A 22,706-nucleotide genomic window follows, 5' to 3' on the forward strand; every position below is an offset into this window, starting at 1 on the left:
GATCTCTGCAACTGAGACCACTACATTCTTCGGGAAGCCAGCTGCCAACAACCGCCTATAGGCGGTTGTTGGCAGCTGGCGGTTGTTGGCAGCTGGCTTCCCGAAGAATGTAGTGGTCTCAGTTGCAGAGATCGTATTAAAAAGATTGCGTAGTGAAGATCGCCCTTGCCCAATGGTTCCCAGAGATAAACAGAAGGTCGCGGTGATACCGTACATTCACAAAACGGCGCATGGCTTGAAAAAGGTGGCCAATAGATCAAACGTGAAAGTAGTGTTTTCCGCACCAAACAAACTTAGTAGATTATGTAGGATGACAGATCCTTTTTGTAAGGCCCCTTCTGGCTGCGCGGTAAAACACAGGGATCCCTTCGTTGAATGTGCGGAGGAAGTAGTATATCAGATCCCCTTATCATGCGGAAACAAGTATATAGGTCAGACAGGTAGGTGTGTTAAAGATAGGCTGAGGGAGCACAAACTTAAAGTAGGAAATTATCGGGACGGTCATCTGTCTGATCATTGTGAAAGATGCAAGTGTATGGCGTTGTTTTCCGAGAGCAAGATTCTGGCACGGCACAAGGAAAAAACTGTAAGGGAGATAATCGAGGCAGATGAGATTAGGAAGGGTGGTGCAGCATGTGTCAGCGTGGCCTCAATTGATTTACTGGACAAGGAGCGTGCGTTCCTCAATGACGCGGCCTGGCACCGGGTTGGCTAGTGGTGGAGCAAAATCAGAAACTCGGATGGTATAAAAGTGTCGTTTCACGTAATAAAATCAGTTGTTAGTAGCGCACTGTGCTGTCTGTTTCTCGCCTCTTTGTCCCTGTATTTTGAGCGCTAAAATGTATTCCAAAGTCACATGCAAAATACAAATCTTAGAAAAAGTAAGAAAAACAAAAACAAATTGGCGGTACATCTTTCCCCGGTCGGAAAATATCGAGTGAAAGGGAAGAAAGTAGGCTTAAAGACAGGTTGGAGAGTTCAAGTCTTAAGTCAATGTTAAGCCGTAAAAGGCGTTTAAATTCCGACCTTGAGAATGGACGGTTTGACGTTCAGGTTGATAATAACGTGTTTGCAAGCAAGGAATGCCCCCGATATCATTCTGGTCGCTTTGGCCGTCTCAATAGGATCTAGAAGGACAAACAGTGAGAAAACCAATTAGGAGAAAAAGCTCTAGTCGTAGATTTAGAATTATGGCCAGAATATGCTGCACAACCTCAAGCGTAATGTTTTTGTAGTCGGATTTATTGAAGCACAACGAGATGACACATCCATCGGAATAGTTAGTATACTTTGTACGCAATTCTTTAAGAACTGTGATGCATACATTTAAAGAGCTGTGTACTGGGAGCTTCAAAAACTCGGCTCATCGGGCTCGTGCTTATTCGTGGTTGGTCATTGTTATCGGCCCTCATCTGATTGACTGCGGAGCGCTGATGTCCAGGACCCTTCCCTTGACAAATCGGATAGCTGCCTTTTATGGCAAAGTGTCTGTTTGGGCAAGTTATTGCAATACCAAAATAAAGAAAAAGACAAACGAAGGAAAGAACTGTGTGTCTTCTACTTGGTCTTGTGTACTTTTAGCTTAGATTCGTTAATTCTCCTCATGTCTTTTATTATTCTTTTATTAGAACCGAATGCCGTATAACTTCGGGAAGTACGAAAATAAAACTTATAGACAGAAAGCAGCCAAACATTGGCTGCTTCAATTCTTGACTTTGCGAGCTGTAGTTAAGCGATATCTCTAGAGTTTAGAGCTTACGGTCAGCAAAGGATGTCGCCTTTAGGAACGAAATCGCGTGTATGAAAACGCGCCGGCAGTCCTCACTTTCTCTAGGTTTTCTTACGACTTCAAGTTAAAAAGGACAAAGGTCTCGAGACCATAAATTGGTGGGCTGTTGCTCAAACTTACTCAATTCTCCCGCGCACCAGTCGAAGTACTGCTGCTCCAATTCAAAATATTCTCCGGAGGTGAATATCAGCGCGAGCACCAACAGCAATGCCTTCATTGTAGCGCGTGATTTAACGCATTAAAGATTTAGCCCAAAGTAGATCCATCTCCGGGGAATGATCCTGCCCTAACATAAACACCGTCATTCAAGTGCTCTGGTGGATATGTGTTCAAACATTTCCATTGCGTGCTTGAGGCAGCTGCGACGACTTACCTTTCCTCGTTCGTTGTCCATGAAAAGCTGGGCTGTGTCACCAGACAAGAAGAAACTGAACGTTTTTTTTTTGTTTGTTTTTTGCCGTCACTTTGAAGGGGTTGTGTTGCCAGAATGTAAGTTGTGATCAATCGGTGACGGGCTTCCGCACATTTAAACGGGATCTCCGCCGATGTTATTAGATGCCTAGTGTAAAGGAATCATCTGAATGCGGATGACTTCCTGGTTCTGAAATGCTATCTCGTACCCCCAGATTCACTCTAGTAAATAAAAAAAAGTGATGTTTTGTTCTCTGCCGACATTAATGAACTTCGTTCTCCCTAGATTTTCCCCAATTTTCCCCGTCATAAATAATAATAATAATACTTTATTTCCTCTCCAGGGAGCGGAGGGGCAAGGACAAAAAGCTGCATTCAGCAACTTGAAGAGGTCCCTGCCCCGATACAAACGGCAGAAAGTAGTGATGACATGTTCTATAATCACTCATTTACAAAAATAATGAAAACAAGAAAAACAAAAACTACCCACATACAATAAAAATTAAGCAGTGGTCAACCAAAAAACCTGTGGGTTAAAATTTGTTAGTCAGAGCTAGTGAAAGACATAAACAGGGACATTATATGGGACTTGGTGACAACTTCAGGTATGACGTGATATTGAATCAATTCGTTTAGTAAGTGAGGTAGATTGTAGCTTGGTTGACTGATGTCCATATGATGTACAAAATGTCGGCACAAACCATGGTTCTGCATGTCGTGTATTATGACTTGCGAGATGCTTGTTTAGATTAAAAAATTCAATTATAAAGGTGTTGTTTGCGAGTAGGGCAGATCTGTAAAGGCATGTGAGTCTGAGTTCATAAAGGAAAGATATATTTAGAATGTTTAACTGCTGAAAATAATTAGCAGTGCTCTCATTCCATGCGAGATTTGCTATTATTCAAATTGATTTTTTCTGTGCACGAACGAGGTTAAGTATGTTATGTTCCGTAGTTGTACCCCATAGGAGATGACAATATGTTAGATGAGGAACAACAAGAGCATTGTATAATATTTTTTTAATATTGCATGGTAGGCTGTATCTATGTTTATTTATCAGCCCATTTATTCTATTTATCTTTGTACGGGTGTGATTTATATGAATGTCCCATGTAAGGTGCTCGGTAAAATAAACGCCCAAAGATTTTATTTTACTTACAACTTCTATTTTCTGGTTGTCTAGATGAAGATACCTACATAGGCCTACAAATGAATTTATTTCTGGGTCCAAAGAAAATCGCTTTAGTTTTATTAGGGTTTATTTGCAGACAATTTGCGCCCATGTATCTTTGCAAATTTCTAAAAGAGCTATTTGCTTCTGAAACCATGTCAGTCGGGTCAGTACCAGTAATAAGAAAAGTCATATCATCGGCATAGGCTATTATTTTTGCTGATGTCATTATGTTAAAAACGTCATTAATGTAAAGTATGAAGAGAAGAGGGCCTAATATGCTGCCCTGGGGCACACCTGTTGTAATAGTATCAAGTGGAGAAAAAGATGAGTTTATACAGACGCATTGAGAGAGATGCTGCAAATAAGATTGAATTAATAATGCTGCGCTTCCTCTAATACCCTAAGCGTGAAGTTTAAGGTTTAGTATATTATGGTTTATGTGGTCAAACGCTTTAGTCAGGTCAATAAATATACCAAGTACGAGTTTTTTTTTCTCAAATGCTTCAACAATCAGGTATTTTTGTGTTAACAGTGCGGTTTCTGTTGATCTCTGTTTACGAAAACCAAATTGTGAGTTGGATAGAATATTGTGTCTGTTAAGAAAGTTAATTAGTCTCAAATGAATTATTTTGTCAAGACCCCTAGACAGTACCGGTAAAATTGATATTGGTCTATAATTAGTGAGGTTGTTTTTGTCACCACCTTTGTGCAGCACCGTTACTTTTGCCTTTTTCATTGCTTTTGGAAAAACACAGGTCGTTAAAACGAGGTTAAAAATGTACGTGAGAGGAGGAGCAATTATGTCAATGACACATTTGATGGGTTTAATTTGCAATCCATTTATGTCCTGGGATCGGCTATTTTTAAGATTTAGGAACGTGCTAATCACTTCACTTACTGTAGTAGAAAACAAGAACATTCATTAAGAACATATCGCGATGTTACCAACGGATCTATGGTATAATTTGCTGGTTGTACCAAATTTACGAAGTAATTATTAAAAGTGGTAGCAAGCTGTAAGTCAGACAACTTGCTTCCATCAAGTTCAACATCTAAACGAGAACGTTCTTCAGTTGGTTTTAAAAAGAATTTATGCGTTTCCATAAAATATCTCCCCTTTGTCTGATGGTGTCATTGAACAGAGTGCTATAGTAATTCGATTTAGCATGCTTCAGTTCGGAATTTAGTTTGTTACGGAAAACTTTATAAGCATTTAGTTAATTTGGATCCCTGATTAAAATTTTTTTTTTAAAAAGCTTACTTTTTATGTTTATTTTACGAACTAGTTCAGGTGTGACCCTTGGCTTTTTAGACTTTTTGCTTTTCCTTAATTCTTTATACGGAAAACAATTTTCATAGATCCTAGTTAACGAAGACAAGAAAATGTTATAAGCTTCATCTGCTGTTTCTTCTATATATACTAAGTTCCAGTCTGTATTACCTATGGCATTACGAAACATTTCTAATCTTTGGGCATTCATTTGTTGAGCAAATATTGGTTCCTGTAATGGTATTGATGTCTTATTACGAGCTTCTCTAATGAACGAAAAAATGGGGAATTGGTCGCTGACATCACTTAGTATTACGCCAGACTACCCATGTTCATTATCATTATTTGTTATGAAGAGGTCAATGAGAGTAGACGAGTTACTTGTGACACGTGTTGGACATGTGATTGAATTGTGACAGCCATTTGATTCAAGAATAGAAATAAATTCAGTTTGCGAGGCAGATACAGTGGATACGTCTATATTGAAGTCTCCACTCATAAACAATAGATATTTGTTGCAACATACAAAATCAAGAAATCGTTCCAGAAACACACAAAAATTGGCAAAATTTCCATCATGAGGCCGATATACAACACACAATATATTACAATCATTACATAAAGTTAATACTTCGTAGTCCTTGGTTGACGTAGTAAATTCAGTTAAAAGTTCGGTTTTTAGAGATGATACTGGTTTGTATGGCTACTCCACCGCCCCTTCTATGCGATCGATTTAGCACAAAGTTGTTATAATTAGGAATAATAAAGTGACTCGAGTTATCATTATACCAAGTTTCAGGAAACATTATTACATCAAATTTTATACCTGTACTATCTAGCAACATTTCGACGTCGTTTTATTACTCATTGAACGGAAGTTTAAGTAAAAAAAAAATGTTAAATCGTTTGCGTTTAGTAACTTTCCAAGGTCCGCGGGATCTAAAAAATTTGCGACTCCCATCTTTCAATGCTGCAATTTTTTTTTGTATGAAATTTAAACGATTTTGGAGAGGTCGTCACAAGTCATGATCTTTAAAGCCAGAGTGCCAACTGCCTTCCGTGCAAAGGTCTGGCCGTTTCTAACCCAGACAAACTTCCCATTCGCCTCCCTTTTTTTGCTGGTAGTTTGACCAAGGAGCCTCTTCAGCTGAGGAAAGAGGTGCTCATTGATGTAAATGGGCTCGTTTGAAGTTAATCCGATTCTTGTTCCAGTAAGCCTGTAGCGTCTTGCTTCCTCTAGTACATCGTTTTGTTTGGCTGTATGAACGAACTGCACGACGATGTTTTTGTCGGTGGTGCTGTGTGCGATGGGTACTCGATGGCATATCTCGATGTCTTCTTTTGTAATTGGTACGCCAATTTGGGCACCTATTTGTTCCAGTAGCATGGACAGATTCTCATTTGGCGCTGTGGGTACCCCTTTTATTTCAATGTTTGCATTTCGAGAATACTGCTCTGAACTCAGTATACGCGTCTCGCTATCCTTCATACGGATGGCAAGTTCGTCACACGTCGTCTGGAGCCGTGCATTGTCCTTTTTCAGTTCCCTGTTCTCATCCTGTACGACTTTGACCTGGGTTTTCATTTCCTTACACATTTGATTTATAAACTTTAAGCTCGCCTTAACGTCCCGCAGATCCTTTCGGATTTCTCTATCAAAAGTACCTCCGAAAAGCTTGAGCTCTGCTTTGAACTCATTCTTTATATCCTCAAATGCAGCCAACAATTCTTTGTTCAGTACCATGTTCAAAAATGGATAAAACTAAAACTGCTCAAAAACAAAAAAAAAAAACAAAGACAAAAACAGCAGTACTACAGTGGCAGCAGCAGCAGTGGCAAAAAAAAAACATTCAAATAGAAATAACACCAATTTGCGGTATCAAAAAGTGTTGCTCAGGCGTCGATTCGTTCGTCACCACTGCCGCTGCCGAAATACAGAGACCTCGGTGACAATCCCGTGTTATAGAGCCAGTGGCCGATGACGTAGTGACCACGTGATGATCTTGAGGGCGTTGGTGGGATGACGATGCTTTCGATGACAGTCACGCGCAGGTCCCTGACTTGCGTGTTTCTTGCGCGTCTGCTTGCTGCGGGCGATGACGCTGCAGAGCTTCGCAACTGCAGCCGAGCCGAGTACTGATGTTCACACGCAAACTGCCGAATGTAGATGGCTTGCGACGGGAACCTGCGGTATCAAAAAGTGTTGCTCAGGCGTCGATTCGTTCGTCACCACTGCCGCTGCCGAAATACAGAAACCTCGGTGACAATCCCGTGTTATATAGCCAGTGGCCGATGACGTAGTGACCACGTGATGATCTTGAGGGCGTTGTGGGATGACGATGCTTTCGATGACAGTCACGCGCAGGTCCCTGACTTGCGTGTTTCTTGCGCGTCTGCTTGCTGCGGGCGATGACGCTGCAGAGCTTCGCAACTGCAGCCGAGCCGAGTACTGATGTTCACACGCAAACTGCCGAATGTAGATGGCTTGCGACGGGAACCTGCGGTATCAAAAAGTGTTGCTCAGGCGTCGATTCGTTCGTCACCACTGCCGCTGCCGAAATACAGAAACCTCGGGGACAATCCCGTGTTATATAGCCAGTGGCCGATGACGTAGTGACCATTTGATGATCTTGAGGGCGTTGGTGGGATGACGATGCTTTCGATGACAGTCACGCGCAGGTCCCTGACTTGCATGTTTCTTGCGCGTCTGCTTGCTGCGGGCGATGACGCTGCAGAGCTTCGCAACTGCAGCCGAGCCGAGTACTGATGTTCACACGCAAACTGCCGAATGTAGATGGCTTGCAACGGGAACCTGCGGTATCAAAAAGTGTTGCTCAGGCGTCGATTCGTTCGTCACCACTGCCGCTGCCGAAATACAGAAACCTCGGTGACAATCCCGTGTTATATAGCCAGTGGCCGATAACGTAGTGACCACGTGATGATCTTGAGGGCGTTGGTGGGATGACGATGCTTTCGATGACAGTCACGCGCAGGTCCCTGACTTGCGTGTTTCTTGCGCGTCTGCTTGCTGCGGGCGATGACGCTGCAGAGCTTCGCAACTGCAGCCGAGTTGAGTACTGATGTTCACACGCAAACTGCCGAATGTAGATGGCTTGCAACGGGAACCTGCGGTATCAAAAAGTGTTGCTCAGGCGTCGATTCGTTCGTCACCACTGCCGCTGCCGAAATGCTGAGACCTCGGTGACAATCCCGTGTTATATAGCCAGTGGCCGATGACGTAGTGACCACGTGATGATCTTGAGGGCGTTGGTGGGATGACGATGCTTTCGATGACAGTCACGCGCAGGTCCCTGACTTGCGTGTTTCTTGCGCGTCTGCTTGCTGCGGGCGATGACGCTGCAGAGCTTCGCAACTGCAGCCGAGCCGAGTACTGATGTTCACACGCAAACTGCCGAATGTAGAGGGCTTGCAACGGGAACCTGCGGTATCAAAAAGTGTTGCTCAGGCGTCGATTCGTTCGTCACCACTGCCGCTGCCGAAATACAGAAACCTCGGGGACAATCCCGTGTTATATAGCCAGTGGCCGATGACGTAGTGACCACGTGATGATCTTGAGGGCGTTGGTGGGATGACGATGCTTTCGATGACAGTCACGCGCAGGTCCCTGACTTGCGTGTTTCTTGCGCGTCTGCTTGCTGCGGGCGATGACGCTGCAGAGCTTCGCAACTGCAGCCGAGCCGAGTACTGATGTTCACACTCAAACTGCCGAATGTAGATGGCTTGCAACGGGAACCTGCGGTATCAAAAAGTGTTGCTCAGGCGTCGATTCGTTCGTCACCACTGCCGCTGCCGAAATACAGAAACCTCGGTGACAATCCCGTGTTATATAGCCAGTGGCCGATGACGTAGTGACCACGTGATGATCTTGAGGGCGTTGGTGGGATGACGATGCTTTCGATGACAGTCACGCGCAGGTCCCTGACTTGCGTGTTTCTTGCGCGTCTGCTTGCTGCGGGCGATGACGCTGCAGAGCTTCGCAACTGCAGCCGAGCCGAGTACTGATGTTCACACGCAAACTGCCGAATGTAGATGGCTTGCAACGGGAACCTGCGGTATCAAAAAGTGTTGCTCAGGCGTCGATTCGTTCGTCACCACTGCCGCTGCCGAAATGCTGAGACCTCGGTGACAATCCCGTGTTATATAGCCAGTGGCCGATGACGTAGTGACCACGTGATGATCTTGAGGGCGTTGGTGGGATGACGATGCTTTCGATGACAGTCACGCGCAGGTCCCTGACTTGCGTGTTTCTTGCGCGTCTGCTTGCTGCGGGCGATGACGCTGCAGAGCTTCGCAACTGCAGCCGAGCCGAGTACTGATGTTCACACGCAAACTGCCGAATGTAGATGGCTTGCAACGGGAACATGCGGTATCAAAAAGTGTTGCTCAGGCGTCGATTCGTTCGTCACCACGGCCGCTGCCGAAAATCTAAACGTGACGTCACTGACGGGCAGAGAGGTGGGCGGCCGGCAATCGGGTACGCTCGCGCCCGCCTTTTTCGGGTCTAACAGCGAGAAAACAAGGGCGTTCGTGCTCTGTCTGTCTATGCTAGATCGCAAAATCAACGATGAAGTTAACTCAATCGGTCGCTGATTGGCTGCCCTTTTGGTCGCGTGATGTGACGTTGCGATTGCGTTTTCCCCTACGGATTTCGATAGAGTTCGAGCTATGCTGGTGAAATATTAAAGTTCGCGGTGACGTCACAATGTCGTCACGATTCAGTTTGGCGATGACGATAATCTTGTAGTCGTCAGGAGGCCAAAGTTGCCGAAGTCAATGAAAATGGCGACGTTCACGCTCGCGGACGGGACGAGCCAAAGCGAGCTTTCACGGACCATCGCTACGTTTTTGATATGTTCGGCTCAAGGTTCGTCAAGGACGTAATCGGGGAACACTGCCCGACACTCGCTGGCTCTGACAGTTGCCGCAGAAGCTTTGGCGGCGTTGCGAGAGGCCGCATGCGCTGACAGCCGAGTAGCAAGTGCTCTCAGCTTCTGCGTAGTCGACGGCACATTTCGCTCCAACGAAGATATCGCCGTGCATCGGTGCGCTGTGAATCGCATTCTTTCGGGTTCAAAGGTCATAATCGATCAGCCGGGCGACCCGGGGCTCCATTGGTGGGTGGGCTTCGCGCAAAGAGAAGACGGAAAGGCGACAACCAAGTAGATCAGCGATGCGAGTCCAGCGGTGTGCCCGGTAAATGCTCTTACGTATCGATACGCTGTGTTCTAATACAGCCTGAAGAGAACATTTCTCAACGCGCTTGCACGAGAGCTCTCGGTAGAAAACGGGTGCCTCATTCACCGTGATGAGTGTCGTGCGAGATCGTCGCACGCATTCGAGCCTACTCGTGATCGCATGTGCATCATTGATCCAAAGGTCTCGCGCCTCAACCTCGGGAAATTGTTTAGCTGCAGCATGCTGTGTAGTTTTTCACTTTACGATTGCCAAACTCATTTGACGCTGCACCTTTTTGCTGTGGAAGACATGATTTTTGGTATTGTGCAAAGCAAGTAAAATATATCCACATTTCTCTCGTTGTAAATATATTTTTTATTATTAGTATGTTGCAGGCTCTTTGGGAAGTTATGAAACTACTAGCTCCAAGTAGAGGTTGAATTAGTATAAAACGCATCTATGAAGTCTTGATGTGCTTTTGGACGACTGAAAATGTTATGAAACATCCACGTCAGATACCGTCCCACTGTTGTGACTGTGACTTACCCCTGAAGCCATGATTGCGCACTTATTCCTTGCAACCCCAATTGGTGCTCTGCTGTCCCAAGGCCAGCTGAACAAAACGCATTGTTTAAGATTTTGTTTTGGAGCAGCGAATAGAATGCTCAAAAGCAGGCCCTGTGGTTGCACAGGTACTGGGCATAGCGACATCATTTGCCTTTCTCTACAAGGCGGGCTCGTATAACACTATCTTCAAGAGCCCCTTGCTCCTCAAGAGTTCGACCCCGTAGATGATGTCATCTTTGACAGCAGAGGAGAAGCTGTGCAGCGTTGAAAATTTTAGAGGTGTCCGCCTCTGCACCCCAAGTATGTGCTGCCTACCAGGGTCGCCCTGCTTAAACTTAAGTGTGCCTGCTCTCGAACACGTTACGAGCTTAGTCCCTCAACTTGTCACATCTGCGAAATATGTGCGCATCCGCTTGCAATGTTGGGTCATACTTTGAAACCTTCTCAATTCAGGAGACACGGCAAGTCCCTTTTGACTGCAGTGTGATCTACGTAGCAGAGAGTCCAAGCAACATTCAATGCCCTCGGTGTCCTATAGAGACACTATTATGGGCGAAGAAGCAGTTTGACACAAGGAGACTTTTTTTGGTCTGAAGCAATTGCATATGCATCAAAACAACTTACCCCAAGCCCATCGCCGTCAAGTCTGGTATTTAAAAAAATCTGTTACGTATTAGGCGGAAAGAAATAGAAGACAAGTATAATTCTTTAAAATGCTGTGGTACCGGTTTAAGAAACAACATACCAAGCATGTGTTGTCAGAATTTTTTTTGTATGGCTCCTTAAATTAGAACTTCATGTTTATGATAAGTTTCTGTATTTAAAAAAGTTTTTTTTTATCACAATGTTTATGGCAAATGTAACCTGGCAAAAATTTAAACCGCATAAGGCTAGACTCCGAAGCATTACGACTGAGAACAAAAGCAGGGCCCCCTCACGGGTGGCATCTCGTTTCTCATCGACTGTGTAAGCATTCCGGCTTGAACAGTGTATTGTTCTAAGCACAGAGAAAGAGAAGGTGAAGATTCAACTGTGGTTGCTGGCATGTGGACGATTGAAGCCCCACCCCCTTACCACCATTAATTGTGAAATTTCTGGTTCCTTGTATATGAAATTCACATTGACATCAGAAGTTACGGTACAAGTGTCGGTACAAAAACAATTGCACCGAGATTTGCTGACCCAAAAATTTTATTTTATGTATGACAATTTTGTAGGGTAGGATTAAAGGGATACTTCAACGAAATTTGAAATATTCCCGTCGTGTTCAAAAATAGGTTGAATATGATCCACAATATCCGTAAATGACAATCGCACGTTTGTATTTTGATCCTGGTGGCTGTATTTTTCGTTATAAACGGCCCACTCTGGCAAGCGCTCGGAGAAGGCCTAGGTTAGAGCACGTGACATCCAACGCAATCATGACGTAGGTCGTCTCAAGACGAGCAAAGCTACGGCGAGGCTGACGTCGAGAGGATGGCCTAGTCGTTCCAGCCACCGAAGCGGCTGCTTTTGTACGAATTTTGAGTGACGGGTTAATCTTCTATAATCTTCTAGGGGGACAATAGCGACTTCTGCGACACACAAAAGGGATTCTCGGGAAGAGGGGAGTTCCTCCTTCCCCCCTTCTCTCGTCGTGGCCGGAGACGAGACAACCTCCGTCACTAGCTGTCAAGGTTCCTAGACGAGCATTACAAACGAGGCGTTAGCGACATCCACCAGGTGCTCTTTGCTAATTGTTTAATTCGTTTTAAAATTCCTTTTCGAGACTTTTTTAACAAGATATTGGTATGTTCCATGTGATACTGCTCTTTTGAACACATATAGACCAAAAAAATGAGCGCCGAAATTTCGTTGTAGTATCCCTTTAAGGTGCTTCTGCAAATTTTGTTTCCATGCTATACTGAAATAATGACAGAAGCAAAATGGTGCATAGGAAGCGTTCTTATTGATGAACATTCTGCACCACCATGAGGTGCAGCACGAGTGTCGTCAGTGAAAATGACGGCTGGGCATGTGCAGCTGCTTTTCCCTCCACAGCCTACAGACAAAGTACGCGAAGGGGGATACTGCTTACAAATACATACATTTTTAAAGAGCATGCTGGAGAGAGAGAGAGAGATGAAACTTTATTATGCCCAAAGAATATGAGCAGGGGGCCTCAGTCCAGGCCCCCTCTGGTGGCGTACTCCAGAGAGGACTGGATGTACGCAGCCAGGTAAATTTGGTCCGATAATGTGGTGGCCGCAGTCAGCCACTCGGGGTTGGGAGGGAAGGACAGGGAGGTGGGGTTAGGGAGGGGTGGAAGCGGGGGATGGCAGATCCATAAGATGTGATGTGTATTTGGGCGGTCGCCACAGTGGATGCAGGGGGGAGGATCCTCAGAAAGTAGACCTCGTAGAAGGTGGATGCGGGCTGGGTGGGAAGAGTGTTACTTTGGGCGTTGCGCAGGATGGTGCCTTGGTGGCGTGTGAGGTGATTGTGAAGGGGGGGAAAGACTCGACGGGCTCGTCTATATGACTCGAGGGAAGGTAAGGCCACGGGAAACGTCTGGGCAGATCTGGGGATGTCGGGTGCCCGGTAAAGCGTTTCGCGGGCGAGCAAGTGTGCTTTCTCGTTGCCCGGCATGCCCCCATGACCTGGTATCCAAACCACCTCAACGGGTGATAGTAGGTCGCGTTCTAATTGTTCTGCGATGGCAAGTGGAAGCGAGTTGTGTATGAGTCGCCGGCAGGCGGCCATAGAGTCGGTGAAGATGATGGGAATAGACGAGGTAAAAGAGCCTGAGGAGGTATATGTGATAGCCCCTGCAATGGCGCGTAGTTCCGCCAAGCATCCATGGGTCCATGGGAGGAAGAACGGCGGTGTGTATTGTAGTGAAATGATGATCTGTGACCGCTATTGCCGTGCGAGTATCGGTCGTACTGCATCTGTGTAGACGTATGTGCGATGAGGAGTGCGGGCGGTGTAACGTGTGAAAAAGGCAATACGTTGAGCGCGTCGTGCTAAATTCAGCATCGGGTGCATGTGTCGAGGGAGTGGTGCTATGATAAGATGTGAACGGGTGGTGGTGGAGAGAGCTGCTTCTCTCGGAGGAAGTGAGGATGGGACATTATGGCCCAGTTGAGTGAGTATGTGTCTTCCCTGAGGGGTGAGAAGGAGTCGGATTTCCTGACGGCGTTTGTGAATAGCAACGAGCTCATCTGCGGTATTGTGATAGCCCATATCGAGGAGGCGGTGGGTGCTAGTGGTGACGGGTAGGCCCATGGCGAGCTTGATGCCTTTACGAATGAGAGCGTTCAGTTTTATTTTTTGTCTTTGTGTGAGTTTAGTGTACGGGAGGTGGTAGCGGAGGCGGGATATCAGTAAGGCGTCACATGTAGAGCCTCACCATACTCCTTTCTTTAAGTCCGCGAGAGGAAGTGGAGACGCGGCGGAGCAGGTTCAGAACCTGTTCGCCTTGTTTGAGGAGATGATTAACCGTGGTTGAGCCACCGCCATCACGCTGGATGTGGAGTCCTAAAAGACGGATGCTGCTAGGCTGTGGGATAGGGATACCGTTTTGTTCAAGGTGAATCTGTGGCGGTTCCCAGCGGGGATTGTGAACTAGAAGGAGTTCCGATTTAGTAGGAGCACATTGTAGGCCTATGTGGTTGGCGGCTTGTTGGATTCTGTTGAGAGCATGTTGTAATGTATCCTGTATGTGTCCTACTGAGCCCCGATTTACCCAGAGGGTGATATCGTCGGCGTATAGAATATAGTGTATGTCTGGTATGGGAGCTAGCGCTTGATGTATATGGCACATGGCGAGATTGAAAAGAGTAGGTGAGAGTACTGAGCCTTGTGGAATGCCGCGTTGGGGATGGTCGAAGGTAGTGGATGTGATTCCACCTAAGCTGAGAGAGTATGTGCGTCCGCGTAGGAAGCATCGGACGTAATTGTAGAGCCTGGTGCCGCAATTGGTTGCCAGGAGCTTTTCTAGCACACTGTCGTGATGGACGTTGCTGGAGAAATCGCATAGAACAATATAATCCCAGTGGTCCGGTGAGCAGTAGTGTATGGCATACCACTGCTTTTACCTGCTCTCATAACTCTCATGCAGTACTGAAAATAGCAAGAATGCGAGACTTTGGAAAAACTTTAGTTTATGCGAGCACCTTCCTAACCAAGGAAGTGCTCAGACCAGCACACTCATGCTGTAGGTTTTCCAGTGCAGCACGTAACCTATGAGATGGGCAGCCCTCAGCAATGTGCATTTAGCTTGATCTAATTAATTTGCATTAAGCAGGCCGTCTCTGTCGATCGCATAAAAAAATGGAAAGGGACAAGCTGTGGATATTGGTCACTTCGAAACCCAACAGAAGGTCAGAAAATGAAGAGGGAAAACACAGGATTGCTGCATTCGTCTTCCTTTCTCCTATAACTGTCCGTCATAGCTGATTACGCTAACTGTTGTTCCCATCAATGCATTTGGTACTGTAGAAGTCCAGTATTTCCGCAATGCGTTGAGCTTGCAACAAAGGATGCGAGCACGAGCTGCTCTTGACGTAACTGAATAAAGCAAGGATGAAGAAACTCCGCCTAAAGTAACTCATTATTGCCATATAATGCAGGTTTTCTTTCTATGGTTCTCTACACAATGCTTGCCAGCCAATTTTGGACCTTGACTGCACTTCTCTAAAACTAGGGCATTCATGTTGCACTCCAGCAGCATGTGCAATGCAACTAGCTACTCCTGCTGAGTGGGCAAGAGGTCCTAAACAGTGCAGTTGGGGGCAGTTCAGGCCCTCACTATCCAGGGTGGCAGTGTACCTGATGACTGGTGCACGGCTGACAACATGGCACTATATTATATTACTATACTACTACTATATTATATTATTATCAATATTTATTTATTATTATTAAAATACCACTTATTACTATATTACTACTATATTATAATATTATATTACTATATTACTTATTATATTATAACATGACACAGTTTCAGTAGCACGCATTTATGGTTTGCACGTGATGTCATGTCAGTGTAAGAGACGCTGCTTTTGGGCACTTTCAAGAATGCCGTGGTGGTGGCCACCACTCTGTACACGTGGGATATGGTTAATGGCAGAGGGTGCTCATACTGCCACGCGCGTCACTGAGCAAGTGTGCCCGTGGCCGAATGGTTATCGCGCTTAGCTCCCATGCAAAGGGCCGAGGTACGATGCCTGGCCACACAGGCACCTTTTGTTGTTTCTGTAAATGTCACGTTCTGGTAAATTCAAGAACCCTGCCGCTTGTTCGAAGTCCAAATGTTATATGCGCCGAACCTTCTACGCCGATTGTCCCGGAAGCCCACGCGTGTAGTACATGAGGGCGAGGCGAAACGGAGTCTCGCTCTTCCACTCGATCGTGCTACTCCGCCTCGATACCTGTGACGCTACCTCTTGATATTTTTCTTTTCGGCACACGTTCACCAAATTAAACGTTTCATTTCTGTTCATTCGTCACCTCATCATCTGTCATTTGTGACATTTAGGTGGAGTTGCGGGTCATTAACACAAAGAGGCATACACGGCCACGCATCGAACCTCGACCCTTTGCAAGGGAGGCAAGCATGATAATCATTGGGCCACGAACGCGCTTGCTCGAAGACGCGCGTGGCAGTATATGCTAGTGCAGGAACTTGGGTTAGGCCTACACAGAAGTTTAAACCGCCAAGTGATCACGACAAAGTTTGCCTGTGTTTGTCCAATGAAGGACGCATAAAATATTGCCCTGTGCGGTGGCAGGAACCCTCTGCTACTTACTTTTAACATGACTGTGACAGATTGTGATCTCTAGTTAAAGGTGGAGGACTTGAATACCAGAGTGCAAACAATTAAAAGAAATATGCAAAAGTGCATGACGACGATTTGGCCGAGTTCGATAGGCAATGCTCAGCTAGGTACGTTCTGCTCCCACAGCCCTTTGTACCAGATGCTTCTAGAAGTGGACCTTCTATATAAATAGCAAACGTCAGTCTTGGAACTGGTGAACCAGTTTTGTTTTCGTGTCACTCGCTTGTCAATTTCAGAGTGGTGGGTAGCTGTGGTATTGCCGGGAATGTTTGGTGGAAGCAGGCCACTGCTGGGAAACAGGACCGGAGACAGAGTCTTTTTGCAAACTGCCACTTAGTATTGTAGGAGAAGCGCTAAGTAGATTCACTCACCCTCAAACTCACATTCACACTCACACCAGAAAAACGGTCATTCACGTCGCGCTGACTTTCACCTCAAATTGTATTTTCGTCTTCATTCGTTTTTCTTTTACCCGTATTAAAATTGTCATCTCACTTCGTTCTCTTCTGTACAAAACAATTAGCAGTGTCTATCGCACATTACCTTCTAGAATCAAGATAAAACAATTCTTTTTCCGTTAGCGTTATGGATGGACTGCTAACACAGGTGTCACTTCTTTTTATGATGTGAGCTGCCTCTATTATCTCACGTGTTAACTGATGATGGTTCTTTCCTATTATGGTGCTATTTTCGAAGTCCGCGGCGCACCCACAGTCACGGCAGTGAATGCCCAAAAGTCCTGAGTTTGCTAATCGGGTGTTGTTGTTGTGTTCCCTTAATCTGTCGTTAATACATCTTCCAGTTTGTCCTATGTACTGTTTGCCGCATGATAGGGGAAAGGAATAAGTCACTCCCTCTGAGCAAGGTATGTATGAGGTTTTATGCTTTTTAGTGCAGACGGTATTAGTTTTTGGTGTGGCGTTAACTTTTTTACAAAGGCCTGATAGTTTGATGGGGGCGGAAAAGACTACGTATATGTTTGCGCGATTCCCAATCTTCTTCAGGTTATGAGAAATGTTATGAATGAAGGGGATGACTACCGGTCTCTGGTTACTGAATCTTTCGCGTGGCTTGCGGGATGTGATTTGACATTTTTTAATCTGTTTAAGCAGACTTTCGGCGACTGAAGTTAATATATGTGAAGGATATCCCGCACTTACTATCCTAGATACTTGTCCTGTGAAACTTGTTAGGCCTGAATGTGGGCAGGACTTGAAAATAGAGTTTTTGAAGCACTGATTAACTATGCCTCTCTTTACTAATTTGGAATGCGCCGAATTATAGTTGAGGAGTGGTATTTTTCCCTCTTGGCTCATACGACCAACAGACATGACGGGGCTGAAAAGACAATCTTAGGTCCAGAAATCTTAAGTATCCTAGCTCTGGAAGCTCGTGCGTAATCTCCAAAGGGTTTAAGCATGTTTTAAACTTGACGAGCACATTGGGCACATGAATCGGGAGATCTTTTTCGTTGGTGTCCAGGAGTATCAAATAGTCATCAACGTAGCGCAACACTTTCACAACAGTCGAGGAATCTAAGCTCTTTTGAAGCAGTCTGTCGTGGTGTGCTAGGAATAAATCACTGAGAATTGGCGCTATGCAGGATCCAATGCAGACTCCCTTTTTTTGAAGGTATGTGTTACCGTTCCAAGACACGAAGGTTGACCTGAGGTAAAACCTGAGCAAACCAAGAACGTTGCTTTGGGAAAGTCCTGAGGTATTCTGGAAAGCTACGGCACCATACGAGTCAATGCTGTCTTCAATGCACTCTAAAAGGCGTACCTGAGGTAAAGCATAGTACAAGTCTTTGATATCAATTGAGAAGGCCTGGTATTGGTTGGCGCTGTGTCCTTGTAAAAAGCTTATGACCTCATATGAGTTTTTTTACCAAAAAGGGCTCATCAACTGTTAATAAATTAAGTCTTTTTTGTAAAAATATAGCCAAAGATTTTTGCCAGGTGTCTCTTTCTGACACAATAACTCGCAAGGGACACTCAACCTTGTGCGTCTTAACGCTGAAAAATATTTCTAAGCTAAGGTGTTTGCTTTTTTCAAAACTCTTTTATATTTAGGTCCTGAAGGAGCCTTTTAGCTTCACATTTTACTTTTGTTAATGAGATGCCGTCGTGACGTTGGAACACAGATTCGATTGCTAAAAGGGATTTTACCCCGAACTCCTCTTTGGGCATGACAACAAAACCGCCTTCTTTGTCTGCTGGTGTTAAGGTTAATCGTTGCCTTTAAATATCACGATGAATTCATCTCCCTTAGAGATTGCAAAATCTGTTAAAATTCTTGGTGTCATTTTTACCGAATCACTCTCTTGGACTGAAGACGTTGAGTATATCCACCGGAAGGTTTGCAAAGCCATAGGAATAATATCAAAAACTCGTTTTATGTTTCCCGCGCGAGTGAAGTTGCTCTTGTATTACTCTCTGATCTACACACATTACGTGTACTGTCACCTGGTTTGGGGAACCACAACGAAACAAAACTTAACAACACTGCTACTAACACAGAAGAAAGTATTTCGCATAATTGAAAATGTTTCTTTTTTGCATTCTTCTGAGGAGCTTTTTCGTAAACATAAAGCTGTGACAATTAAGCATTTGTACAACTATCGTTTGATGGGAGTCTAAAGTACGGCAGTAAAACAAAATAACAACTTTTTTCTTTCTGTGCTGTCGGGCCTGGAGAGAACAACCCAGACGTATGAAACTAGACACTGTGAGGGCTGGTGTGTTACTACTTCCAGCACGAACTATGGACTAACTTCTTTAAAACATACACTACCGTCACTTTTAAATGAGCTCGAAGGTGAAAATATTGACATTACAAAAAAATCAAAGGGTATGCTACGCGAAATGCTATTGGAAAACAGTGTTAAAGACTTTTTTTTTGTAGATAATCAATGCAATAAGGTGTAGTGCTTTGTTTTTTGCGTGTCCTGTTTTGAAATGTCTCTGCTGCTTTGCTACACGGAGTAGGGCCTCGTCAAGCTGCAAGCCACGCAGCTTTTTGCCCTATCTCCCTCCTTTGTAGAAAAAAGGAAAATAAATTATTATTATTAAAAAATTAGTATTAAATGTCCTGGAATCACTGATTCGAAGCAACAGATATTTCCCCCGTCGCCCTCCCATCCTAAAGAAAAGAAACTGCCTAGAGGTTGTTGGCCACCAGCAGGCAAACGTGTTTAAACAAAGTAGAAGCTCAGAGGCTTCTGTTAGTCTACACACTAAACATTTTTACGCTCTTATTGGTGTAAATGGCATGGGTCACAACTCACCCCCTTATTGGTGTACAAAAACGCCCTAGAAAAATGGTGTTATTTCTCACTCCCTCAAAAACCGGTGTAATCCCTTACACCCTACACAGAAAGGAGTGATTCTGCTCTACACCTATTTATTAGGGTGTGATGGCAGCAGTACACCCTACCAAAAACGTGTACTGCAGCTAGAAGAGCATGGTGGGTAAACCCCGAGACTAGTGACAAAAAAATTGGGAAAACACAATACTGTCTCAAAATGTCTTGAGACGTGTTGTGTTGTCCCGATTTTTGTCCTAGTCTTGGTTTTTTTTTTCACCATGATCCTTCACCAGCTCGCCTGCGCAGTAACTCTCACTTCATTCAGCTACAAGAAGTTATACTAAATGTGTAACACAGCACTTCATCAAAAAGTATTTACGGAGAAATGATTGCTAACAAATTGAAACATGTGGAACACTTTATTTTTTGAATCCAGAAAAAACATGCATGGACCTCATCTTCTTCTTTCGCGAATTCGCGAGAAACCAATGTCAAACCTCAAATGCTGGCATTTGTGACCTAGTGTTAAGTTTTTGTGACAAAGCTACAAAATTCTTAGAGGCTTAAAATAAATGCACTCAAACTTTAAATAAGGCTTTCCTTCGCCTAAACCTACTTTAAAGCTTTCTAGCCCTGCTGACGTAGGCAAAACTCGACAGGCTGGCAGAGACGGAACGACCGGGAGTTGATTGAGGCGTAAGCAGCAGTTCATGCTTGTAAACAGTAAAATGGTCTATTGAGACGGAAGCAGGTCTACTACCAGAAGCATGCTTGCAGAGTACTTACAAATAAAACACCGATCTCATGTAATCCGTGATAGTTGCATAATCCGGTTCGGGCACCACAGAAAAATTCGCAAACACAACGTCCAGGATGAAGGCGGTTGCTCACATTCAACGGAACTCTCGCCGTCGCCGATGAGCAGCTCTCTGTCGTGATAGATGCACAATCCGACTAGGGCAGCACAAAACTACGCAAACACAATGTCGAGGATGAAGGCGGTCGATCACAATCAGCGGAAGTCTCACGAGCGCCGACGAGCAGTTCTTTGTCGAAACGCGTCCAACAAACACAGCACAATAATTCCATGGACTCCGACGAAATTCACAAATATTACCAAAAAATTAGTAGGAACGTATTCCGGCCGTTCAAGACGAAAAACCACGGCTGCGACTGCAACGCACGAAAAACAGAAGAACACTGACGCCTGACGGAAGCTTTTTAGAAACTGGACCTACGTGGCCCCTACACTCACCGTAATTTGGAATACGGCAAAGACTTCGGCCCCAGTGAGCCCATCAGCGCGTCGGAGCGGGCCACGTGACATATTATAGTCCAAGCTGCCTGTCCTACGGAGAACGGTCACGTGTTACACACCACCCCTCTGATTTGCTAGAAGCGGCCTTCGCACTCGCTCCCAGCCACACGAAGACACAAAAGAAGGTGTGGAGGCTTATCAGAAGACGAGGTCAAAGAGGGGTGGACAAAGCAGCTAATCACCCTCTGCGGCTTTGTATAAGCCACCTGGGCTGCCCAAGGAGGGTCGCAAAATGGGACACGTCAGGACTTGCTTCACGCAGTGGCGTGTGTGCTCTGATGCCGACCGCGAAATCACGAAATAAATAACACAAAACAAATTCGAACGCATGAAACAAGAGATGAAATTTCACCCGTACGAAAAAAGAAAAAAAAAAAACTAAAAAAAAGCGTCGGGAGGCTAGATATTTTGGTGTCAACTAAGGATCGCGTACTCTAGCCGGGGTGTCATAAATTCGGCACTTTCGATTGTCTTGCGGAATTGTTTCGTCAGAACTACACACAAAAATAAAATCTCAGTGAAGGTGCTATAAGTAGTGCGAGGGCCAGTCAGGTGAGTTTGTAATACACGAAATGAGGGCGCCACGGCCCATAGTTTGTTCAGTGCACGGTTCAGCGCAGGAGGTCTTTCTCTGGTTAAAAGTAAGCAGATTCCGTTTTGCTTCATCTTGTTTTTCTTTTCTTTTTTAACGTCGGATTTTAGGCGGTTAAGAAATGGACATACCTCGCCGGCATAGGCCATTCATGCGGGAATCTTGACGCTCAACCAAAAACGGCATTGCCTACGGTATGTCTGGATGGCGTCGCCGCGACCCATCCTTTTTTTCACAGATATTGGCTGGACCAAAATGGTAACGGCGCATTTTTTCATATTTGATCCTATATCGGCGCAATGCTGTGTGCTGTTTGGGTTGTATATTGACACGTCTTCGTTCATCTTTTGCGAGTGGAGATGTTTTGTTTTTAAATCGAAGTTGAACTGATGAAACTGACGCGCACGCGACACGTCATTTTCGGCTCGTGTCGGACGGTGAGTTCGATCGGAGTTGCAAAAACTATACTCCATCATTTCCTAACCATACGCGACTTCGTGTAGCGATTAATTATACTGGATGTTTATACCGCCGTACATCAGCAACAGTTTCAGCAAAGCAATAAGCATTAACGGATATGAAATCATGGGTGTATTAGACTGGCATCACCATAACGCCCCTTTCACACCGTGTTAATACAGGGCGTATAATCCGCCCATACACCCTTTTTACACGATTTCAGACGCCATCGCAATAAGCGAGGTCGTAAAAAGGGTGTGGAAGGGATGAAAAACATCAGCACACCCTTTTTACACCCACCGATATTCAAATATCGCGTAAATGAAGTGTAAGAAGGGTGTTTTTCCTAACTTACACCCGTTTTACACGATTATGGGTGTTATAATGTTTAGTGTGTATGATCTTGCTCCATAAAAATCGTGCAAGGAGCAACCTGCTGACGCAGTGGACAACATTGTCCCTTGAGGGTCTCAAGAAGCACAGCAGTCAAAAGATTTCATGCCTAGTTGAAAGCTCGTGTCATTTTGACTGGTACATGCAAATAAACAGTTAACTCAATGAATTGTAATTCGAGCAAACTTATTCGTTGCTTACTTACAGACCTGAACCAAAATCTTTAGAGACTTAATAATGTGTAGTCCTAGCTCTCTGTAGACCAATGTGGTGTTTCTCATTTCTCTTGGCCTCTTTGTGAGCTTCCAATACCTGTCGCTTGCGCCGTCAAGTTTAACCACGAGTTGAACCAGGTTTTCTTGGTGAGGCTACCGAGATGCTATGATGCCCATGGGATGTACCAGC

At 44.9% G+C, this 22,706-nt stretch overlaps 1 protein-coding gene across 1 annotated transcript; it reads right to left on the reverse strand.

The window, feature by feature from the left end:
* Positions 1–5,638: 5,638 nt before the first annotated feature.
* On the reverse strand, positions 5,639–6,388 carry LOC120840457. Its single transcript, XM_040211011.1, has one exon. The coding sequence runs from the start codon at positions 6,386–6,388 to the stop codon at positions 5,639–5,641; it is 750 nt and encodes a 249-aa protein (XP_040066945.1).
* Between the last annotated feature and the right edge of the window lie 16,318 nt (positions 6,389–22,706).

This window comes from Ixodes scapularis, unplaced genomic scaffold (assembly GCF_016920785.2).
Source record: "Ixodes scapularis isolate PalLabHiFi unplaced genomic scaffold, ASM1692078v2 PGA_scaffold7__128_contigs__length_106722199, whole genome shotgun sequence".
NCBI classification, from domain to species: Eukaryota; Metazoa; Arthropoda; class Arachnida; order Ixodida; family Ixodidae; genus Ixodes; species Ixodes scapularis.

Bases quoted from the DNA above. Each gene is read 5' to 3' on its own strand.
- LOC120840457 (XM_040211011.1), bottom strand. From the start codon at position 6,388: ATGGTACTGAACAAAGAATTGTTGGCTGCATTTGAGGATATAAAGAAT.